General features: G+C 45.9%; 2 protein-coding genes across 2 annotated transcripts in view; both read right to left on the bottom strand.

Moving 5' to 3' along the window:
• LOC309553017 (olfactory receptor 5AR1-like) overlaps positions 1-21,115 on the bottom strand; it is a gene marked incomplete at both ends in the record, with an annotated part of 91,466 nt that overhangs the window by 34,099 nt on the left and 36,252 nt on the right. The gene's annotated exons all lie outside the window — the stretch shown is intronic.
• Positions 14,455-15,384, bottom strand: LOC309554775 (olfactory receptor 5F1-like; the record flags this gene model as incomplete). The annotated part of the gene is made up of 1 exon (XM_082256476.1): positions 14,455-15,384. The coding sequence occupies one exon, from the start codon at positions 15,382-15,384 to the stop codon at positions 14,455-14,457; it is 930 nt and encodes a 309-aa protein (XP_082112602.1).

Genomic DNA, 21,115 nt, shown 5'->3' with positions numbered 1-21,115 from the left:
GTAAAGTCCGAGTGAGCAAAGACTGAAGGAAATAAAGACAAAAACAAATCTTTAAATGCAAGATGAGTACATGTCATAGCACAATTTTTCATAGAGTAGATCGCTATTGCTAGAGGGAGTAATTAGTTAGGTGGAACGAGGAAGGGGGGGATTTTTCTCCCGACCGTGTTGTCTGGGCAATTTCCATTTGGGCTACGGGAGAGATGAGTATTGTAGAGTTCCGCATATGCAGTCCATTTCCTCCAAAACGTAGCCAAGCCGGCTTTGTTCAAGGCCAGGTCCAATTGCTCTTTAAGTAGGAGGGCAGTGAGGTCAGATTTGACTTCCCCCACCTTGGGCGGGGTGGGGGACACCCAATGGCGGAGGATAACTCTCCTAGAGACCATGAAGCAAGTGACCAGCCAGGGTTTGTGTTTCCGTCAAATATCGCTGCTTGATGTCCAACCCTGGATCAGGCTTAGGTTTCCCATCCAAGTAGCCAAACAAAAGGGGGAGAGGATCCCTGGTGGGTTGGAGGGTGGTGACCCTAAGGGTCAAAAGTTCTATTTGGTTCTATTTGGTCCCAGAACTTTGATATATGTGGGCATGGCCACAGCTTATGCAGCAGTGTGGGACGAGGGGATAGACACCAGGAACAAGCCTGGTAGGGGAAGTCCAGCCGGGAGGAGGAGAAGGGAGCATAGACATGATGAAGTATCTTGAGTTGTTGCTCTCTCCAGAAGGCATTGCAGACGTATGTGCAGGTGGTGTTGAATCCCGCCAACAGGAGAGGTTTTATGGCTGTGAGTGAAAGAGCCTTGTCCAAGGAGGAAGTGTTATAGTTTTTAGATTTGGATTCGAGTTCAGATTGGAGGGGGTGGTAGAGCTGTGATAGCTTCAATGGGGGTCGCAGGTTAAGAGAGTCCAGTGGATCAAGGGCAAAACGTCCATTTGGTTTAGAACAAAGAGAGTTCACAAAAGCATGTAATTGGTGCACGTAGAGGTATTGAATTGAGGGTATTCCAAAGGATGACCGAAGGGTATTGAAAGAGAGTAGAGATCCGGAGACAGGGTCGTAGAGTTGAAACAGAAATTTTAAACCACGGGTTGCCCAGAGGGGATAAATCTGTTCCAGATTGAGATGTAAGTCTGGTGAGTTTAACATAAGACTTCACAGCAGATGAAGTGGTTAAGGCTATTGATAAGCTTGTCATTAAGAGGTTTTTATTAGCTGTCTGAGAGAGGGTTCACTCTCTCCCTCCATGCGACAATCTGTGGTGATTCTTCTGTCAAAGGGTAAAGATTCTTTGAGAATTGGTGGCCAATGTTGATAGGAAGATACTGGCAAAAATTGTTTTGTAGCGTTTATCATCTGTAGCGGGCAATGTCATTTCTTACCACCAGCACTGTTCAGTTCAGGGCAGAAGCACTTTTTCAGCAGTGTTAGCTGTCCAGGAGGCCCTGGAACGTTGCAGGGCTAAAGGCTGGTGAAAGTACCCGCTGGCATTGGATCAGGATATAGCTTTAGATCAGGTCAATCATCAGTACCTATGGCTGCTTCTTGGCAAGTATAGCCTGGGGTTGGGCTTTATCGATGAAAACTTCATGCTTGTGAATGATTGGATCGGACAGCCTTTTGTTGTTTTTTCAGGTGTGCATCAGGGGTGTCCTTTGAGTCCTCTGCTATATGCATTCGCAATTGATCCCTTCACCAGGAGATTAGAGAGCGTACCATTATGTGGAGTGCCTCTGGGCATTGCTGGTTAGCTTCCTCTGAGGGTTGTGGCCTATGCTGATGATGCATCTGTTTTCATCTCTGGGACAGAGGAGGTGGAGGAGGTGGTCTCAATGATGAGGCAGTATGCTGAGGCATCTGGCTCAAAGATCAATCAGGATAAGAGTAAGGTTTTCTGCATGGGAAAGGAAGGCAAAGGCTTTGAGCTTCTGGACGCCTACCCAGATCCCCAGCAGGAAATTAAAGTTTGAGCCATCAAATCTGGTAATGGTGATTATGGCCTTGCAAATTAGGTAACCAGGCTACAAGATGCCCATGCCAAGGTTGCCAGCTGGAAGGATTGGAAACTCTTTCAGGGAAAGGATTGACCTGATTAAAACGTACCTGATCCTGGTATTTCTGTATGTCAGCTTTATCTGTGTTTTGCACATTTTAATATTCCCTCACAGTCAGAGCAGCAAATGGTGGCTTCATCACTGGCCCAGTGGTTCTTCTATAGGTTTCACTGCTAGTCCTGAGGCCTCTTCTGGGTCCTGTTGTTTCCTGTTTTGTTTTACCTGGATGACATACCTGGCATACCTGCAGGCTATTTACATAGTTAAATAGTTACATGGCATACCTGCAGGCTATTTATGCCCTTGGGAGCACTGTGGGCTAGGGGAGTGTACACAGTCCTTGACCTGCAGGTCTTGGAGGACACAGAGAGCATAGACTCCAGAACAACATTTTAAAATAGGCGCTGGGCACTTTTGGACTTGTATGTGTAGTCAGATGAAAGAAAAATTAAAACAAGCACAATAGGTCTGACAAGGTGGCTCCCACACTGCAAGGCTTCCTTTGTTGGGCACCCATCTGTAACTTAAGACATTGAAACACAGGCAGGAATTCCAAACAAATACTAGATAAAACAGTACAAAATAACTTTTAATTGTTGGTAAAAAAAAGTCAAAATAAAAACAGCCAACACATTTCAGGGGCTCCCTCCCTAAACCTACCTATTGGTATAAATGGCTACCTGTGTTCCTATTTGGTGGGGTGTCTGGCAGCAAGGAGGTGCTCTAAAAGCCACTAAATAATTTTATGTATATGGTGTCCTTTCAGAACATGAGGCAGCTCTGATGTGAGATAAAGCTCTTAGCAGTTTGGGAAGTGGTATTTAGGCTTGTGTATAAGGAATAGACCACCCCAAGCCAACTCCCTTTGCAATATGACCCCTCAAGGACTTGACCAGTTAACAATAACATTCCTTTGGTATATGGTAAAGCTATGCTTAACTCCTTATATCGCTCCTTGGCCAGGATTTGGAGGCCTAGAATGCATTAGTGAGACACTTTATTAAAAAGGAAATATGTAATATTCAATTTCACCAACAATCCCTTTTGCTTTTCACTTACCCCATTTTCACGACCATATTTAGGGATTTAAGGCAGTGGAAAGTGACACTATTTCCTCCCCCAAACTTACTCATCCATGTCTTTTTGGATCTTGCTTTGTTCAATGGTGCGGGGTCATGTTCGAATAGGAGGGGCCATCCCCAAACTGTTCCCACAAAGTTGGGAACATGAAATTGTCGAAAATGTCTTGGTAAACTGACGCCTTAAGGGTTCCCTTCACTGGAACTAAGAGGCCAAATTCAACCCCTGAAATACAACCCCACACTATAAGCCCCCCTCCACCAAATGATTTGGACCAGTGCAAAGCAAGGCCCATAAAGACATGGATGAGCGAGTTTGAGGTTGAGGAACTCGACTGGCCTTCACAGAGCCCTGACCCCAACACGATAGAACACCTTTGGAATGAATCAGAGCAACTTTAGTACCTGTCCTCACAATTGTGCTTCTGGAAGAATGGTCAAGCATTCCCATATACACACTCTTAAACCTTGTGGACAGCCTTCCCAGAAGAGTTGAAGATTTTATAGCTGCAAAGCCCTACAGGCAAAGACTATGAAACCATTAAAGTTCATGTGCGTGTAAAGGCAGGCATCAATACTTTTGGTAATATAGTATTATACTATCATATATGTATAGTTTCTTTTTTAGCAATCACCCATAGCTCCCACATCCCGCAAACCCCTGAGGAAGCTAGAACATCAAAACCCTTTGGGATTGAGACATTCCTCCCCCCTCTTCTTTATGATACGGTATATGTGATGATGTTTTTTGTATATGTTATTATTTCGGGGAGGACCTCTTTTCTCGGGGGTTGCACTAGCTAATAGGATGTGCTTAATTTTCTGTATTACTTTTTAGGGGATGATTACTCCATGTTAATCATTTTAATGGATTTATAACAAAAATATGTTTTTATATAGAGTACATTCTGTGGTGAATTATTTTAAATGAAGGTCTCAACATCTTTTAAAGTCCTGTTTTTCTTTCTAAAATGTTTTAGTTCATGTTAATTAGGATGTGGTGTTGACTCTACAAATGTAACAAATTTTTGGTATTCTTACATTTCGGAGGCAATACCACTCTCCCTTCATCAGGGAGTAGCAAAAAATAGTCATAATAATAAAAAATTATGTCCAGATATGCATATTTTGACATAATTTTTCATAATTATTACTATGTTTTTGTTTATCCCGCAGCCCTGATGAAGGGGAGTAGTGTTGCCCCCGAAACACGGCTGATTTTATATGATTTTCTTTTTTTTACTAACAATCAAGGGTCCTTTCCCACGGGCTTTACAATCAGGTCAGCCTGTCAGTTTTTCAGGTGGACCTGATCGGACCCTGTAGTCCTCTATGGAGCGGCCACTGACACCCGCCGCCATCCCATTCGATCCTGCCCACTAAAACCAGACAGATAATGGTCCTATTTTCCATATGTCTGGCGGATCAGATAAGATCAGATGGAAACGAACAGACAGTCTGTTTCCATACGATTTCCCCATAGAGAAGAGCGAAACTGTGCCCATGTCTGCTCTGCAGTGAGCAGACACAGACCTGTCATCTGCCTGCTCAGCAGGGGTCATTGAAGTGATTCCCCGCAAAGCAAGCAGAACCCACAAGACAGACAGAGGTGCCCGTGTGAAAGGGGCCTAAAACTATCTTGGGTTTTTTAATCCGATTATGGTCTGGCACACCTTACTGAGATCATAGAGTCCATCTGCATGTTGTAACATTTGTTAATCTTGTTAGTGTGAAGTTGTTATGAGTGTCTGAGAAGCTCTTATTGTGCACCTTGCTTTAACTGATTTTACTTTCAACTTCTACTCTGATATTACATTTGGTTTTGATTTACCAACTACTAATTATGGTGGTTTAGGTCAGCCTTTTTCAACCAGGGTGCCCAGGCACCCTGGGGTGCCTTAAGGGTTCTTCAGGGGTACCTTGGCAAAATGCCTAAAAATGGCCCAAAAATTGTATACAAGCCGGCGTGTGGATGAAGACTTAAGTTACACTAAGAGTCGGTTCACACTAATCCGACTTGTCAAGCGACTTGGTTGCCTGACAAGTAGCGTTCCATGCTGTGCAATGGAACCGTTCTAATCAGAGCGACTCAAGTCGCTCAGACTTAGAAAAAGGTTTCTGCACTATTTTTTGGCGAAGATGGAGAGACTTGCATTGACTTATATAATGAGAAGTCGTTTGCAAGCCGCGATTAAGTCGTGCTGCACGGGCGACTTCAAAGTCGCCCAAAGTCGGGGTGACTTTGAGTCAGATTAGTGGTAACCGGCTCTTAGACACGTTTTCATTGTGCAGCATTACAAGCTTATAGTTGCCAGTGTCCTAACAACTTAAGGCAGTGATGGTGAACCTTGGCACGGTGGCACCCCAGATGTTTTGGAACTACATTTCCCATGAAGCTCAACTACACTGCAGAGTGCATGAGCATCATGGGAAATGTAGTTCAAAAACATCTGGGGTGCCAAGGTTCACCATCACTGACCTAAGGCATCATCAGTTGATAAGGAGAATGTCAGTCGTCTGCATAGCACCCTTGTTTGACCCTCCCCTGCCCTTCTCTATTGGGGTCACATTAGCTGAGTGATGGAGAAAAGCTGAGGGAGAAGGGAAACATTGGAATACTAGTCAGAACCAGGTTGCAAAAGTGTATTTGCTTTGGAATAATAAATCACCTATAATGTGGGGTGTTCTACTTGGACTTGGACTTGAATAGTTTTTACATTTTAGAATGAGGTGCCTCAAGACTGTCCATAATTTTGAAAGGGTGCGTCGAGATTGTCAATAATTCTTAAAGGGTGCCTCAAGACTGTCCATCATCTTTAAAGGGTGCCTTGACTGAAAAAAGGTTGCGAAACACTGCTTTAGATAAAAGAAAAAGATTAACTGGTTGATTAGGGATAAGCGGACCTGGCTGGGTTCAGTTTGAGCCAAGTTTGCTAAAACCAATGGGAAGTCCACAAACCCTGAACTTAGTCCCAAACCTCACTGAAATCTATAAAAGGTGAAACATGCTATTTTTCTGGACATTATTGAATTTACTATGTAAGATATTGTTCAAAGGAGAATGGGGAACCAATGGAAGAAAAAAATACTTTCCTGACAGACTCCATGGCAGCATACGTTTGGGTAGTCCCGCCTCCACTCCTACCCTATAGGACCCCACTCCCATAAATCCTTGCTCCCTTTCAGCATTCGTGTTCTTTTTTTGTCCTCCTCCATGCACCTGTTTGGTGCCGAATTCCTACAAGTATGGTCGTTTTAAATGACGCAGGGTCATTGAGAGTCGGCAGGACCTGGTTTCCCAATAAGCCCTTGCTGCTGCGGGGTATGGGATGGGCAAGTTGAAGAGGAGCCGAGAAAATGCCTGGCAAAGCAGGCTAATTAAGGCATGGCCGATGACCCAGCTGCGGTAGGGGGCCTCATTGTATTGCCCCAACGCTGGATTGGATGTCCTAGTGTCTGGCTCTAAATGTGTCCCTGGTGTCTAGTGGGAAGGGTAAGTGCGTTTTTCCTTTCCTTATTGTTCTTTTATGTACCTGGTGGTCTAGCGTTCCATGGTGGTCCAGTGTGCGGCTCTCCGTTGCGTCCATACTCTTCCTGGTGGTCCGGGAGGCTCTGTGGACGCAGTGGAACGCTCTGCGTTCCATCTTCGGCGTCCTCGGTCGCTCTGCGCATGCGCGCCGGCTGACCGAGAACGAGGCTTGGCTCGCGCATGCGCAGTAGCGGCGATTGCCGATACTCGCGCATGCGCGGTACGCCGCGGCCGTGACGTCACGGCCGGCGCCGAATTTAAACGGCTGTCAGTTCCACAGGCGGTGGAACTGACTGTAGTATATGGCGGTCCCAAGAGCTGGCACTTCTTTCACAAGGTATGTGGGTCTCCTTCTTGGGGGCTTTCTCCTAATGCATTACTGCTTGCTGTACCTATTCTAAGCACTGTATTGCCTTTTCTAGTGGTCATTGCTGCTTCCCTATGGATGCGTCACCGCTCCCCTGTGACCAGCCCCCCTCTCTTAGCTAAGTGTAGGGCTGCATTGAAGGGGGGGAGCGGGACGTACGGATGGGGGTCCGCATTACTTTATTGCTTATGTGTTTCCTTTGCAGCTCCTCCTCTAGGTCAGAACAGCCTAAGGGCACGCGGGAAGACCACCATGCTAACCCCCAGCATCACCGTTCTTCCTCCAAACACGGCTCTTCATCTAAGTCCAGATACCGTAGTAAAGACCGGTCACCTCCCAGGTCTTCACGCCAATCCAGCGAGACTAAGTGCTGGGGCTGTGGTATCCGTCTACTGGATGGTAGATCGCTGTGCGACTCCTGTTATTCCCGGGCAGCGGGTGAAAGGGGAAGCTCTGACCAACATCTTGAGTCCATGGTCAAACGCATAGTCAAGGACTCCCTGGCTGATTTCAATAGACGGCAATCCCCAGCGCCAGAGCCATCTGTATCTCCAGTTAGAGAGACCACTAGCGGAAGAGCCCTTGAATCCTCTGAGCCTAGCCATCCCTCGGTATTCGAGTCTGATAGCGATTCGGATCAGGATGAACCAAGTTTAGGATTCTCTTTCAATTTGGTTCCACCTTTAGTAAAGGCCGTCAGAGAAACTTTGAACTGGGAAGATCCAGTAGTCTCGGCTCCAAAGCAGAGGAAACTCTTTAAACAGCTGAGCAAGGAGCGGCTGAATTTCCCGTTTATTCCTGAATTAGGAGAAATTATAACGGAAGAATGGAGTAAGGTGGAGAAAAAGAATTCTATGATCTCAAAATTGGCCAAGCTCTATCCATTCAAGGAAGAGGAAGTCAGACATCTGGAAACTCCTCCTCTGGTAGATGCGGCTGTCATGAGACTAGTGAAGCATGTAACTTTACCTCTTGAGGATACTGTTTCCTTCAAAGACCCGCTTGACAGGAAAATCGACACGGATTTGAAGCGTGTCTATCTTTCGGTGGGTGCTGCCTGTAAACCGGTTTTGGCCCTGGCTTCTCTGTCCAAAGCCATGGAAGTGTGGGTGGACAACGTGGATGATTCCCTCAGAAGCTTCTCCGAGGATGCAGCTAAGAATTCTCCTATCCAGGAGTTGAAACTGGCCTCAGCTTTTCTGGGGGAGGCGTCTATTGACGTTATTCGCCTGTTAGCCCGGGGAATGCTATCATCCGTTACGGCGAAGCGTGCACTTTGGTTGCGCCCTTGGTTGGCTGATCCTGCTTCTAAGCAGGTGTGGTGCCGTATTCCCTTTGAGGGTTCGTCCCTCTTTGGGAATAAGTTAGATAGCGCCATTTCCAAGGCTACTGGCGGTAAGTCAGGCTTTCTCCCCCAGGATAGGCGTCTTCTGGGTCAAAAAAGGCCACCTCTTAGAAGACAAAATTCTGATCGTGCCAGGGAGGCACGCAGTTATAGGCCAGGGAGGGAGTTTGGAAGAAACTGGAAATCCAGGCAGTCTTCCTTTCGGAAAGGCCCCAAGACCAATTCGTCTGGGGATAGAGACACGACAAAGTCCTTTTGAGATTGGGCCCGCTCAGGCCGGTCGGGTGGGAGGTCGTCTCCTTCACTTTCGGCAGGTCTGGGCGGCCTCAATCCGGGATACTTGGGTCGTCAACACGGTCTCTGCAGGTCATTCTTGGACCTTCACCAGTATTCCCGGAGACAGATTTTTTCCTACCTCCCTTCCTCGGTCAGGCGACAAAAGAGAGATTCTCTTGTCCTACGTAGACTCGCTAGTCACTCAAGGAGCAGTGGTTCCAGTGCCAGAGTCCGAAAGAAGACTCGGAGTGTACTCTCCTCTGTTCATGGTGCGCAAGAAGAGCGGCGCCTGGAGACCAGTGATAGATCTGACGCATCTGAATCGCTTCATCAAAGGCGAAAAATTCAAGATGGAGACTCTATTCTCCATTCAGCAAGCCGTTCAACCAGGAGATTGGATGGTCTCGGTAGACCTGAAGGATGCATACTTCCACGTACCAGTGTCAACAGAGTTTCAACGATATCTGAGATTCTCGGTCGGCCAGCGTCATCTACAATTTGTATGTCTCCCCTTCGGGCTTTCCACGTCGCCTCGTACCTTTTCGAAGGTCTTATTAGCGGTGGTAGCCTTGATAAGACTGAGAGAGGTCCGTCTTTATCACTACCTGGACGACCTCCTTCTTCTGGCCCAAGACAAGTCTGTCATCCTGGAACATCTAGCTCTGGTCATCTCGTCTCTAGAGAGGTTTGGCTGGATCCTGAACAGGGAGAAGAGCCATCTGATTCCCACTCAGTCCCTGGTCTTTTTGGGTGCGCTGTTCAACACCAAGAACAGTACCATCTCTCTGCCAGAAGAAAAGATTCCGGTAATCAGGGACAGAGTGTCTCTAGCTTTGTCAGCATCCCGTCTCACAGCAAAACAATGCCTAAGGGTAATTGGCACCATGGTGTCGGCAGCCCCTATGGTGAAGTGGGCTCTCTGGAGGATGAGACCTTTTCAGAGGGGTTTCCTTCAGCAGTGGAACGGAGTCAGCAATTCCCAATGAATTGTGATAACCACAACAATGAAGAGTTGGCTTCCGTGGTGGCTACAGCTGAAGAATTTGAGCAATTGTCACTCCATAACCCCCATATCTTGGGTGTTAGTGACATCAGACGCCAGCAACACCGGATGGGGCGGTCATTGCGGAACAGAGATGGCACAAGGGAAATGGGACTTTCGGTCTCGCCAGACAGTGTCCAACATCTTGGAACTACGAGCGGCCTTTCAAGTGCTACTAGCCTTCAGCCACCTCATTCGGGGCACCTCAGTCATGCTGAGGTTAGACAACACGACTGCAGTAGCCTATGTGAGGAAACAAGGTGGAACTCGCAGTGCATCCCTGCTTCGGGAAGTAGAGCCAATAATGACCTGGGCTCAGGAAAACCTGGTCAATCTGTCGGCAGTTTACATACCAGGGGCTCAGAACACTCAAGCAGATTTCCTCTCGAGAACACAACTCAGCAACAACGAGTGGTCCCTCCACGAGGATGTCTTCAGCTGGATCCTGTCCTTGGAGTTCATCCCAGAGGTGGATCTATTTGCCTCCTTCAACAACAGGAAGTTGCAGAAGTTTTACTCGAGGGACAGAGATCCCAGAGCATTCGGGGTGGATGCCCTGACAGATTGCTGGAGGTTTCACAAGGCCTATGCCTTTCCCCCAGTACCAGTCATCTTTCAATTCCTGCGGAGAGTACAGATGGAATTAGTCAAAGTGGTTGCAGTAATCCCGTTCTGGCCCAACAGACCGTGGTTTCCCCTACTGTTTCAACTGAGCTACAGCGACCCAGTCCCTCTTCCTCTCAGGACGGATCTGCTGTCCCAGGGCTCCATCCTTCACCCATGCCCAGCCCGTCTGCACCTTCGGGTCTGGTTTTTGAAAGGGGAAGGCTGGAAGCGTTAGGATGTCCGGAAGTAGCCATACCAACGCTTTTGAGTGCTAGAAGACAAAGCACGAATAAGACCTATGAAAGGATTTGGGCTAGGTTTACTTCTTTCCTAGAGTCCAAAGGAAAGTCCTGGTCATCTCCGTCCGTGCAAGATATCCTTTCTTTTCTTCAGTCGGGATTGGAGTTGCCTCTTTCAGTGAGCGCTTTGCGAGTCCAAGTATCAGCCATGTCCGCCTTCACAGGCATTTCCTGGGCTGCACATCCTTTGATCAGGCAATTTTTCAAAGGGGCAGTAAGACTAAGGCCACAGAAGAAGTTGAGATTCCCCAAGTGGGACATGCCTTTGGTCCTGGATTTCTTATCCTCAGTTGGCTCAAGTCTTGAAGATTCTATATCTATGAAACCTCTCACCCTCAAGACGGTCTTTCTGGTGGCCATCACATCTGCAAAAAGGGTGTCAGAGATCCAAAGTCTAGGAAGTAAGGAACCCTTTCTGACTTTTTTCCCGGACAGAGTTGTCCTCATTCCAATGCTGGGAGCAAGGCCTAAAGTCACGTCGGTTTTTCATGAGAACCAGGAAATTGTTCTTCCTACTTTCAATTCGTCGGCCGAACCTCCGGAAGTCCATCCTCTGGATGTGGGCAACACTCTCAAACAGTACTTGGAAGCTACAGCATCTTTCCGGAAGACGGATTATCTATTTGTCTTGTTGTCTGGGAAGAACAAAGGTATGCGTGCCTCTTCAAGATCAATTGCCTCCTGGATAGTAGAGACGATTCAGTGGGCTTATAGAGAGAAGGGCTTGGTTCCTCCTAAAGCGGTGACTGCGCATTCTACTCGTGGTGTCGCTACTTCATGGGCAGCTTCAAGACATGTCGCTCTGGATGTGGTCTGCAGAGCAGCGTCTTGGTCGTCCATTCACACATTTATGTCACATTATTGTGTTGAGCCGGCGGCTCTTTCTTCTGTTGGTTTTGGTACTCAAGTGTTATCTGTTGCAGGTGTTAATTAAATTTATCAGCATCTGCCCACCCAATTGTGTTTTGGCGAGTTATTTCCCAAACGTATGCTGCCATGGAGTCTGTCAGGAAAACGGAAAATTTATATCAAATACTTACCGTAATTTTCCTTTCCTGATGGACTCCATGGCAGCAGGAGTCCCCTCCCAGTTCCTGAGTAGGCTAGTTACAGAACACGAATGCTGAAAGGGAGCAAGGATTTATGGGAGTGGGGTCCTATAGGGTAGGAGTGGAGGCGGGACTACCCAAACGTATGCTGCCATGGAGTCCATCAGGAAAGGAAAATTACGGTAAGTATTTGATATAAATTTTCCGTTATTCTGCGAGAAGAGGGTCTTCGAAGCCTAAAGAGAAACACTGAAACTACAAAAATCATGGTGTTAGGAAACTGAATATGAGTGGGAGCCAGTGTTGGAAACCCAGAAGGAAGGAAAGACACACAGAGAGCTGAGATTGCAATGTAGTGTAAACCACTAAAGGACCCAGCTTTTTTCTGACATTTTATGTTTACAAGTAAAAATCAGTATTAAAATGACTTAGAACCCCCAAACATTACATATTTTTTTTTTAGCAGAGACCCTAAAGAATAAAATGTCACACATTTTTTTGCGCAACTGTTTTTCAAACGCAATTTTTTTTTGGGAAAAATACACTTTAATGAATAAAAAAAAAAACATAATATACACTCCTTTTTTTTTGTATAATATGAAAAATGATGTTACGCTGAGTATATAGATAACTAACATGTCATGTTTTAAAATTGCGCGTGCTCGTGGAATGGCGCCAAACTACGGTACTTAAAAATCTCTATAAGCGATGCTTTAAAAAAGTCTACAGGTTACCAGTTTAGAGTTACAGCGGAGTGCTAGAATTATTGCTCTTGCTCAGACGTTCGTAGAAATACCTCACATGTGTGGTGCAAACACCGTTTACATATGTGGGCGTGCTAGGCATGCGGGGACAGGGGCACTTTACATTTTTATTTATTTATTTATTACATTTTTTACATTTTCACACAGTCCCTCTAAAAAATGTTTTTTTTTTTTTTATATCACTGTTATTGCTATTGCAAGGAATGTAATCCCTTGCGATAACAATACAGCATGACAGGTCCTCTTTATGGAGAGATGTGGGGTCTAAAAGACTCCAAATCTCTCCATATCCCTTAAAAGCAAAAGATTAAAAAAAAAAATCATCCTTTGCTTTAAGAAAGAAAAAAAACATGGCCTGAGAGCCAGAAGTGACATATGAGGTCGCTCCCGTCCTCCAAGGGCATAGAAAAACACTGCCAACACCAGATGGTTCCCGGGATCACTGATCAGTATTGTAAGCCCGGGAACCACCGGAAAGTGGCGGGGGGGGGTGGTTTGGGGGGTAAACCTCTCCTGCCGTTTCTAAAAGTGGTCCCTTAATCATTTTTAAGGGAGAAAATTATACCAGGGCTATGGCATCTAGCCGCAGCCATAACTCCGGTAACTTCAAATTCATGGTGTAAATTTCCAGTTAGGCGGTCAGCAAGTGAAGATTCCAACAACACAGTACAGAGTATAGGTGGAACATTAACAGTGAGCTATGCAGCCCTTACGGAGAGCAACCTTTGCATGCTGACAGCACCTGGCAGAGGAGAAGACTTGCCGGCAGTACAAGGAGAAGGGTTCCATACTGATGAACTGGAACCTTTTTCTATGCCAGGCAAACTCTCCCTGACCAGTGGGTTCCTGTCCCAACCACAACCATTTAAAACTCCCATCTTGCTGCTAGCTTCTAGGAGAGTTAAATGAACGTCCTGTGTGGGGCTTTATCTAGGAAAGCCTAATTTGTTGGTGTATAACCTCTTTAACCACTTAAGCCCCGGAAGATTTTACCCCCTTCCTGACCAGGGTTTTTTTTGCGATTTTTTACTGCGTGATTTTAACGGACAATTGCGCGGTCGTGCGACACTGTACCTAAACGAATTTCACGTCCTTTTTTTCCCACAAACAGAGCTTTCTTTTGGTGGTATTTGATCACCTGTGCGATTTTTTGATCATGTGCTATAAACAAAAAAAGAGCGTAATTTTTGCAAAAATAACAATATTTTTCACTTTTTTTTATATGAAATTCCCCCCAAAAAAATGTAAAAATCTAAATTTTTTAACATTTTCGGCCAAATTGTTTTATGCTACATATGTTTGGTTAAAAAAATCGCAAAAAGCGTATTTTGATTGGTTTGCGCAAAAGTTATCGCGTTTACTAACAAAGGGAAAGATTTTTGTAATTTTTGGTGTTTTTTTTTTTAACGAGTTATGGCGGCGATCTGCGATTTTTTATGCGGTACTGCAACATTGCGGCGGACAGATCGGACCCTTGACTGACATTTTTTACACTTTTGGGGGTACCAGTGACATTACTGCAGTAATCAGTGCTATATATATGCACTGTTACTGCAAAAATGACACTGGCAGGGAAGGGGTTAACTGTATTGGACAGGGAGGGGTTAAGTGTGTCCTAGGGGCGTGATTCTAACTGTAGTGGGACAATGCTATTGGTGTAAAAACAAAGATCAACGGTTCTACATAGTAGAACCGTCTGATCTTTATTTTTACACAGGGGAGAATGACAGGCGGCTTGTTCACATAAGCGGCTCTGGCTTTCTCCCGCTGTACCGACGATCGCCGAGTGACCGGCGGACATCGGGTCCACCGGTCACACGCCCGCACTCCTCCCTGAACGAGCCGAGGCAGGCGCGTGCCTTAGCGGGCGCGCGGGCGCCCGCTATTGGCTCCAATCCCAGCGACAGGCGAGTAACGTAGATCTACGTCACTCTGCCTGGCTGGGGCTGACTGCCACAGTAAATATACTGTGCGCAGTCGGCAACCGGTTAAACACACCAACTTATGGAAGCCTACATCTACCCCTTAGAATTTATAAGGTTTTCAACATCAGAAACATTTTTCTATTGCTCCTTTAATGACCCTTTTGACCTCTTGGTTCCTCAGGCTGTAGATAAGTGGATTTAACATTGGAGTCATTATGGAATAAAATACAGAGGCCACCTTGTCTTGAGTCTTGAGGATACCGGAAGATGGATGCAGGTAAGTGAAGAATATTGCCATGTAGAAGATGGTGGAACATGTCAGATGGGACGAACAGGTGCTAAAAGCTTTCCTCCTGCTCAATGATGATTTCATTCCTACAATAGAATGAAGAATGAGCACGTAGGAGATCAAAATTGTCATGAGTGAACAAACACCAAAAACAGATACAAGCACAATAGTTAATAGGTCGCAGCGGAGAGTGTCGGAGCAGGAGAGTTTGAGCAGTGGGGGGATCTCACAGTAGAAATGGTCAATGATGTTAGACTTGCAGTATCGTAGACTGAACACACAGCTGGTCTGAGCTGAAGACTGAAAGAAACCTATGGAAAATGAAAAAAAGGCCATGCAAAAACATTTCCTTCTGGTCATTGTTGAGACGTAGTTGAGTGGTCGGCAGATCGCCAGATATCGGTCGTAAGACATGCATGAAAGAAGTAGGACTTCAGTACTTGCTAGAGCCGAGTAAAAATATATTTGAAGGACACAGCCAAGAAAGTAGATTGACTTCTTGAAGGACAGAAGATCAGCCAGCATTTTAGGTGTTGTAACTGATGAGTAGAAAAGGTCCACCAGAGATAGGCAAGTCAGAAAATAGTACATCGGAGTGTGGAGCCTGGAAGAGGCATAGATAAGAGCTATCATCCCAATATTTCCCACTATTGTGATCAAGTAAACAAGGAAGAAGAATGTGAAGAGGAATGGGGCAAGCTCTTTTTCTTGAGTAAGACCAGACAACTCAAATTTGATCATTTGTGTCTTGTTTACATCCTCCATTTTCTTCTGCCCCTGTAATGGTAAAGAAAAAAAAAAGCATCTCATAGTTTCAGAGAACAAACTATTTGTAGCTACATAGTTTGTTAGCAGGGCTACTAAGGTGTCGGGGATGTTTTGTTCTTTCTCAGCTCCAGTGTGCAATGCAGACCCACATTGCCTGCCCCATTCATATGAATGGTGGGTTTTAAACTCCATTATGCCATCCCACTGGTCTGCCAGTCCCTGATTGCCCATCACACTATCACAGTTGCTGATCACCACCATTACTAGTATAGTGTCTGTCCAGATCAGAATCCTGGTCACTGCCAGAACTATACTAGTGTCCCCAATAGTATAGTGTTCCCAAAAATGTCGGCAATTTTTTTCACCAAAGACATGTTTCAAAATACATTTTGGCCTACATTTGTTAGGAAATTTGGATTTTATTGGATATGTTTTATAACAGAAAGTGGAAAATATATACAGTCACTCACATAAGTGAGTACACCCTTCACATTTTTGAAAATATTTTATTATATCTTTTCATGTAACAACACTGAAGAAATGACACTTTGCTACAATGTAAAGTAGTGAGTGTACAGCTTGTATAACAGTGTACATTTGCTGTCCACTCAAAATAACTCAACACACAGCCCTTAATGTCTAAACCGCTGGCAACAAAAGTGAGTACACCCCTAAGTGAAAAAGTCCAAATTGGGCCCAAAGTGTCAATATTTTGTGTGGCCACCATTATTGTCCAGCACTGCCTTAACCCTCTTGGGCATGGAGTTCACCAGAGCTTCACAGGTTGCCACTGCAGTCCTCTTCCACACGTCCATGACGACATCACAGAGCTGGTGGATGTTAGAGACATTGCGCCCCTCCACCTTCCATTTGAGAATGCCCCACAGATGCTCTATAGGATTTAGGTCTGGAGACATGCTTGGCCAGTCCATCACCTTTACCCTCAACTTCTTTAGCAAGGCAGTGGTCGTCTTGGAGTCATTACCATATTGGAATACTGCCCTGCGGCCAAGTCTCTGAAGAGAGGGGATCATGCTCTACTTCAGTATGTCACAGTACATGTTGGCATTCATGGTCCCCTCAATGAACTGTAGCTCCCCAGTGCCAGTAGCACTCATGCAGCCCCAGATCAACAACATTGACACAGTCACACAGTCCCAAGGCATTAAACAGCAAACCGTCACTAGGCTGCTACTCCCGGGCCTCTACTCACAGTGTCCCTGGATACTTCGATACCTCCCACCCAATATGGGCCAAACACCTCTTCTGTGAATCTCCAGCCCAGATCCTCAGTAAACCCCCTTTGACTTGGCTCCGAATGCTTCTAGAAAATAGGCCCCCCAGCTCCCACTGAGCTGGGACCTCGATGAGCTTTTGACAACCCCCCCCCCCCAGCTTCCAATAAGCTGGGACCTTAATGGACTCCTAAATATAGGCCCCCCAGCTCCCACTGAGCTGGGACCTCGATGAGCTTTTGACAACCCCCCCCCCAGCTCCCACTAAGCTGGGACCTTAATGTACTCCTGACAATAGGCCCCCCAGCTCCTAATAAGCTGGGACCTTGATGAACCCCTGACAATAGGCCCCCAGCTCCCAATGAGCTGGGACCTTGATGAACTCCTGACAATAGGTCCCCGGCTCCCACTGAGCTGGGACCTCGATTAGCTTTGACAACCCCCCCCCCAGCTCCCACTAAGCTGGGACCTTAATTAACTCCTAACAATACCCCCCCCCCCGCCCCCCAATAAGCTGGGACTTTGATGAACTCCTGACAATAGGCCCCCAGCTCCCAATGAGCTGGGACCTTGATGAACTCCTGACAGTAGGCCCCCCGGGCTCCCACTGAGCTGGGACCTTGATGAACTCCTGACAATAGGCCCCCCCAGCTCCCACTAAGATGGAACTTCTATAAACTCCTGACAGTAGGTCCCTCAGCTCCCACTGAGCTGGGACCTTGATCAACTCCTGACATTAGGCTCCCCAGCTCCCACTGAGCTGGGACCTTGCTCAAATCCTGACAGTAGGCACCCCAGCTCCCACTGAGCTGGGACTTCGATGAACTTCAGCAAGCTTCAACTAACCTGCTCTGAAGGCCAGCAGCCCTTCAGCCTGGCATCTTCTCCTCATGGACAAGAACCCTGCTGCTCCAGGCCCCAAACTATTTATACCCTCCTAAACCACCTTCTGGGCTTTCCTTCCTCCTAGGCATTGGCTGAGACTGCATAAATATTCAGGCCTAGGGTTTGCCTCTTCTAACCCACTACATTCTAGAACCTACTAGAAGGCAGGGAAAAGTAGTTGAGCCTGCAGCCACTGAGACCCAGAGCAGCCGAAATAATCACACCCTACTCCAATATTTACAGAGGAGCTAAAAAGCCTCAAGCAAAGTATTCTAGGAGGGTTCTACATTTGTAAACGCTTGAAGACATAAAACTGCTGGAGAAAAGATGTTCACATGGCATTATTTATTGCTGAGAGATTGTGTTAAAGGCCCTCACCTCCTGGTTAAGGTTCTCAGTTTGACATCCTTCCTGTCTTTAAGGAACCATCTGTCTTCTCTGTCCAAAATGTGTACCCTGCTGCCCTCAAAGTTGGGTCCTTCATCCTCTCAGTGTAAGTAATTTTCTGAACCTGGACTCAAGGAGAGATTGATATGATTATTGTCTTAGAACTTCTTTTCTGTAGAACAACAAAAATGTACATTTTATCGGGGGCCCCTTACCTCTAATGGCAGCCGTTCATGCTTTGATAAATGATCAACTTCTTTTCTGATCGATTTCTTCTTAAAGTATAATCAATCTAAAGTTGACAACCAATGCAATCAATCAATCAATTAATCAATATGTCACAAATAGGTAAGTGGTGGAACTACCAGGGCCGCAACAGTTGCACTTGCGACCGGGCCCTGGCATTCTGCTGCTGTCAGGGGGCCCCAGCGGGGTTGCTAGTCGCAGGACTCTGAGCTGAGAGCGCCTCTCTCATATAGCTCAGAGCCGGTATTGTCAGTTCCCCCTCCTCCTTCATTCAGATGGGAGAGGAGACAGCATCTCTCCTGCTGTGTGCACCACGGGAAGTTGGAGCTCATTAGATCAGGGCTTGACAAATTTGCCTGAAATCTAGGAGCCAGCTAAAAAAGTTAGGAGCCATTTTTTTTTTCTTTAAACTAACAACCAAGCTTTATTTAATAAAACGGATACTAAATTTACACATAAATACGACTAGAACCCCACTCTCCTCTCTAGCGCAATTGGACGGAAACAGACCGTCTGTCTCTTTCCATCCGATGCCATCTGATCCGATCCACGGGATGTATAGAAAATAGAACCACCATCCGTCTGTTTTTGGCGGACAGGATCAGATGGCGGCAGATTACCGCTCCATAGAGGAGAATGAAGGGTCCGATCAGGCTCTGCCTGAAAAACTGACAGGCGGACCTGATCAGACAGCCCGTGTGAAAGGGGCCTTCGGCTGTGGCACGGCAATGAGGAAAAAAAAAATTATATATATATATATATATATATATATATATATATATATATATATATATAATTTTTTTTTAATAATAAGAATTGAAAAAAAAAAGAAATTTTTTTTATTTTTTTTTAATAATTAAAAAAAAGGAAAAAAATATTATTATTTATTTTTTTTAAATGTAAAAAATAAATTAATAATAATAACCACACTCCCTGTCCACTTACCTTTAAGCAAAGATAACTGGACAGAGATATGAAGCCTGCAAAAACTTCCCTCTCATCTGCTCTTTGGAAGGAGATGGGAAGGCATTGAGAACAGGCATTACTCCCGGCCACCACAAGAGGGCGCCAGTTCCCCAGCCTCTCATCTCACAGAAGAAGGCCGAAAAGCCGGGGCCTCAATTTTTGGACGGAGTGGAAGTTTGTGCACTCTGGGAGGAGGTGGGGGTGCAAAAGGCACAGGACACCTCCTGCAGGGCACCCCAGGCGCCAGGTCGCTAATTCTAGTCGCAAATGCGACCTGGCGCCCGGGGTTTGTCGAGCCCTGCATTAGAGTTACACTTCATAAAGTGCACATAGGAAGAGAGAGGCTGTCTCCTCTCCCATCTGTATGAGGGAGGAGGGGGAACTGTCAATGCCGGATCTGAGCTATATGAAAGAGACACTCTCATCTCGGAGCCCTGCTGAGGAGACAGGCGGCATTTATTGGTACTGATAGGCAGAGCTGATAGTAAGCACTAATGGACACTGATAGCTGAGATTGATGAGCACTGATAGGCTGCACTGATGGGCATTATTAGGCAGCATTAATGAGCACTGACAGACGGCATTGATGAGCACAGATAGGCTGCACTGATAGGTGGCATTGATGGACACTCTAAGGCAGCACTGATGAGCACTGATAGGTGGCACTGATTATCAGTGTAAACAATGCACTGACATTCTTGCAGTTTAATGGCTCACCTTTCCTCAGACAGACACAGCGTGGGAGGAAAGAGCTGCTGATAAACTGCAAGCCTGTTTACACACGATCAGCTGATCACATAGTAAAGGGCTGCTGTGATTGACCCTTTACTGCGATCTGTGATCATCCAAACAACACAGCAGTCACAGAGTGCGCTGGATGCACCCCCCAGGGGGCACGCTGGAGGCAGGGTTCTGGGAGGATGCCCATGGATGCCATCCCAAAATTGGAAGCCCTTGGGGTTAAATGGAAGGGGGGGGGGTGTCAAGGGGCCAATCATGGTCTCTTGCTCAGAGTTCTAGTTATGCCTCTGACATGGGTAAGTAGATTTTGGTTGATGTTTTAAATGATCGGAAGTCACCATTACAAGGAATTGATCACATCTTTGTTTCCGCCATGTAGTTTTGTGATCTGGCCAATTGAGATATGGTTGTATTTATGAACTAAGTATCTTAGTGCTGGTGATCAATTCAAAGCAATCAATAATTTTCCTCCTTGGCCAATCAACTCTACTTAATTAAATTAAAATTATTCAGAAGGCAGGTTATGGATAGTTGACTGTGTTTTCTATCAATTTGTTCAAATCAATCGGATAAAAAAAAATGGAAGCATATATGGTTTTTATAAGAGTTAGGAGCACAAAAACAAGCTTGAAATTTTGAGCAGCACACTGATCCTGATAACCTGTAAAATATAAGCTCCAGGCTTCTAGATTGCATCTCTTTAACTGCTTTCACCCGTACGTCCTCGAATAGGAGTGGTGATATTTGGGTCATGGCTGCAGCCATAATCCTGTTATCATTTTGTTCAGCCAGAAATTTCCTAGTATATATTGTATAAGTGATCAAGTGGCAATTATGTAAGGCCTCAGATGGGGGGGGGGGGGCTTCTTCTCTTGCTATCGCCCTCCGCCTTTAGAGGGCTCTCCTGTCCCACCGGGAGAGTCCAGTAGCAATGCTACCTGTCACATCAGAAACCCTAGACAGAGTGGGAGGAACTTGCATTGTTCCTCCCCCTCTAAGATGTCAGAAACCGAAAACGACAATAATTTTGTTACTTTTGGTTTGTCATTTACATGTCACTACCAGCTTGTATAGCAGCCAAACCAATTGGGACATGTTGGGTATCTATTTACTTGGCGTAACATCATCTTTTATTTTTTACTCTAATGGCGCTTTTCCACTGCATGGAACCGAACGGTTCGGCTTGCTTTTGTGCTTTTCCACTGCTGGTACCGCATGGTATAGTTTAGGAATGGTACGGTTCGGTACGGCGACGCTTTTCCACTGCA

The sequence above is a fragment of the Pelophylax lessonae genome, assembly GCF_965119305.1.
Source record: "Pelophylax lessonae genome assembly, chromosome: 4".
Classification (NCBI taxonomy): Eukaryota; Metazoa; Chordata; class Amphibia; order Anura; family Ranidae; genus Pelophylax; species Pelophylax lessonae.
The sequence above is the reverse complement of the archived record's forward strand: the minus strand, read 5'-3'. Positions and strand labels throughout refer to the sequence as shown.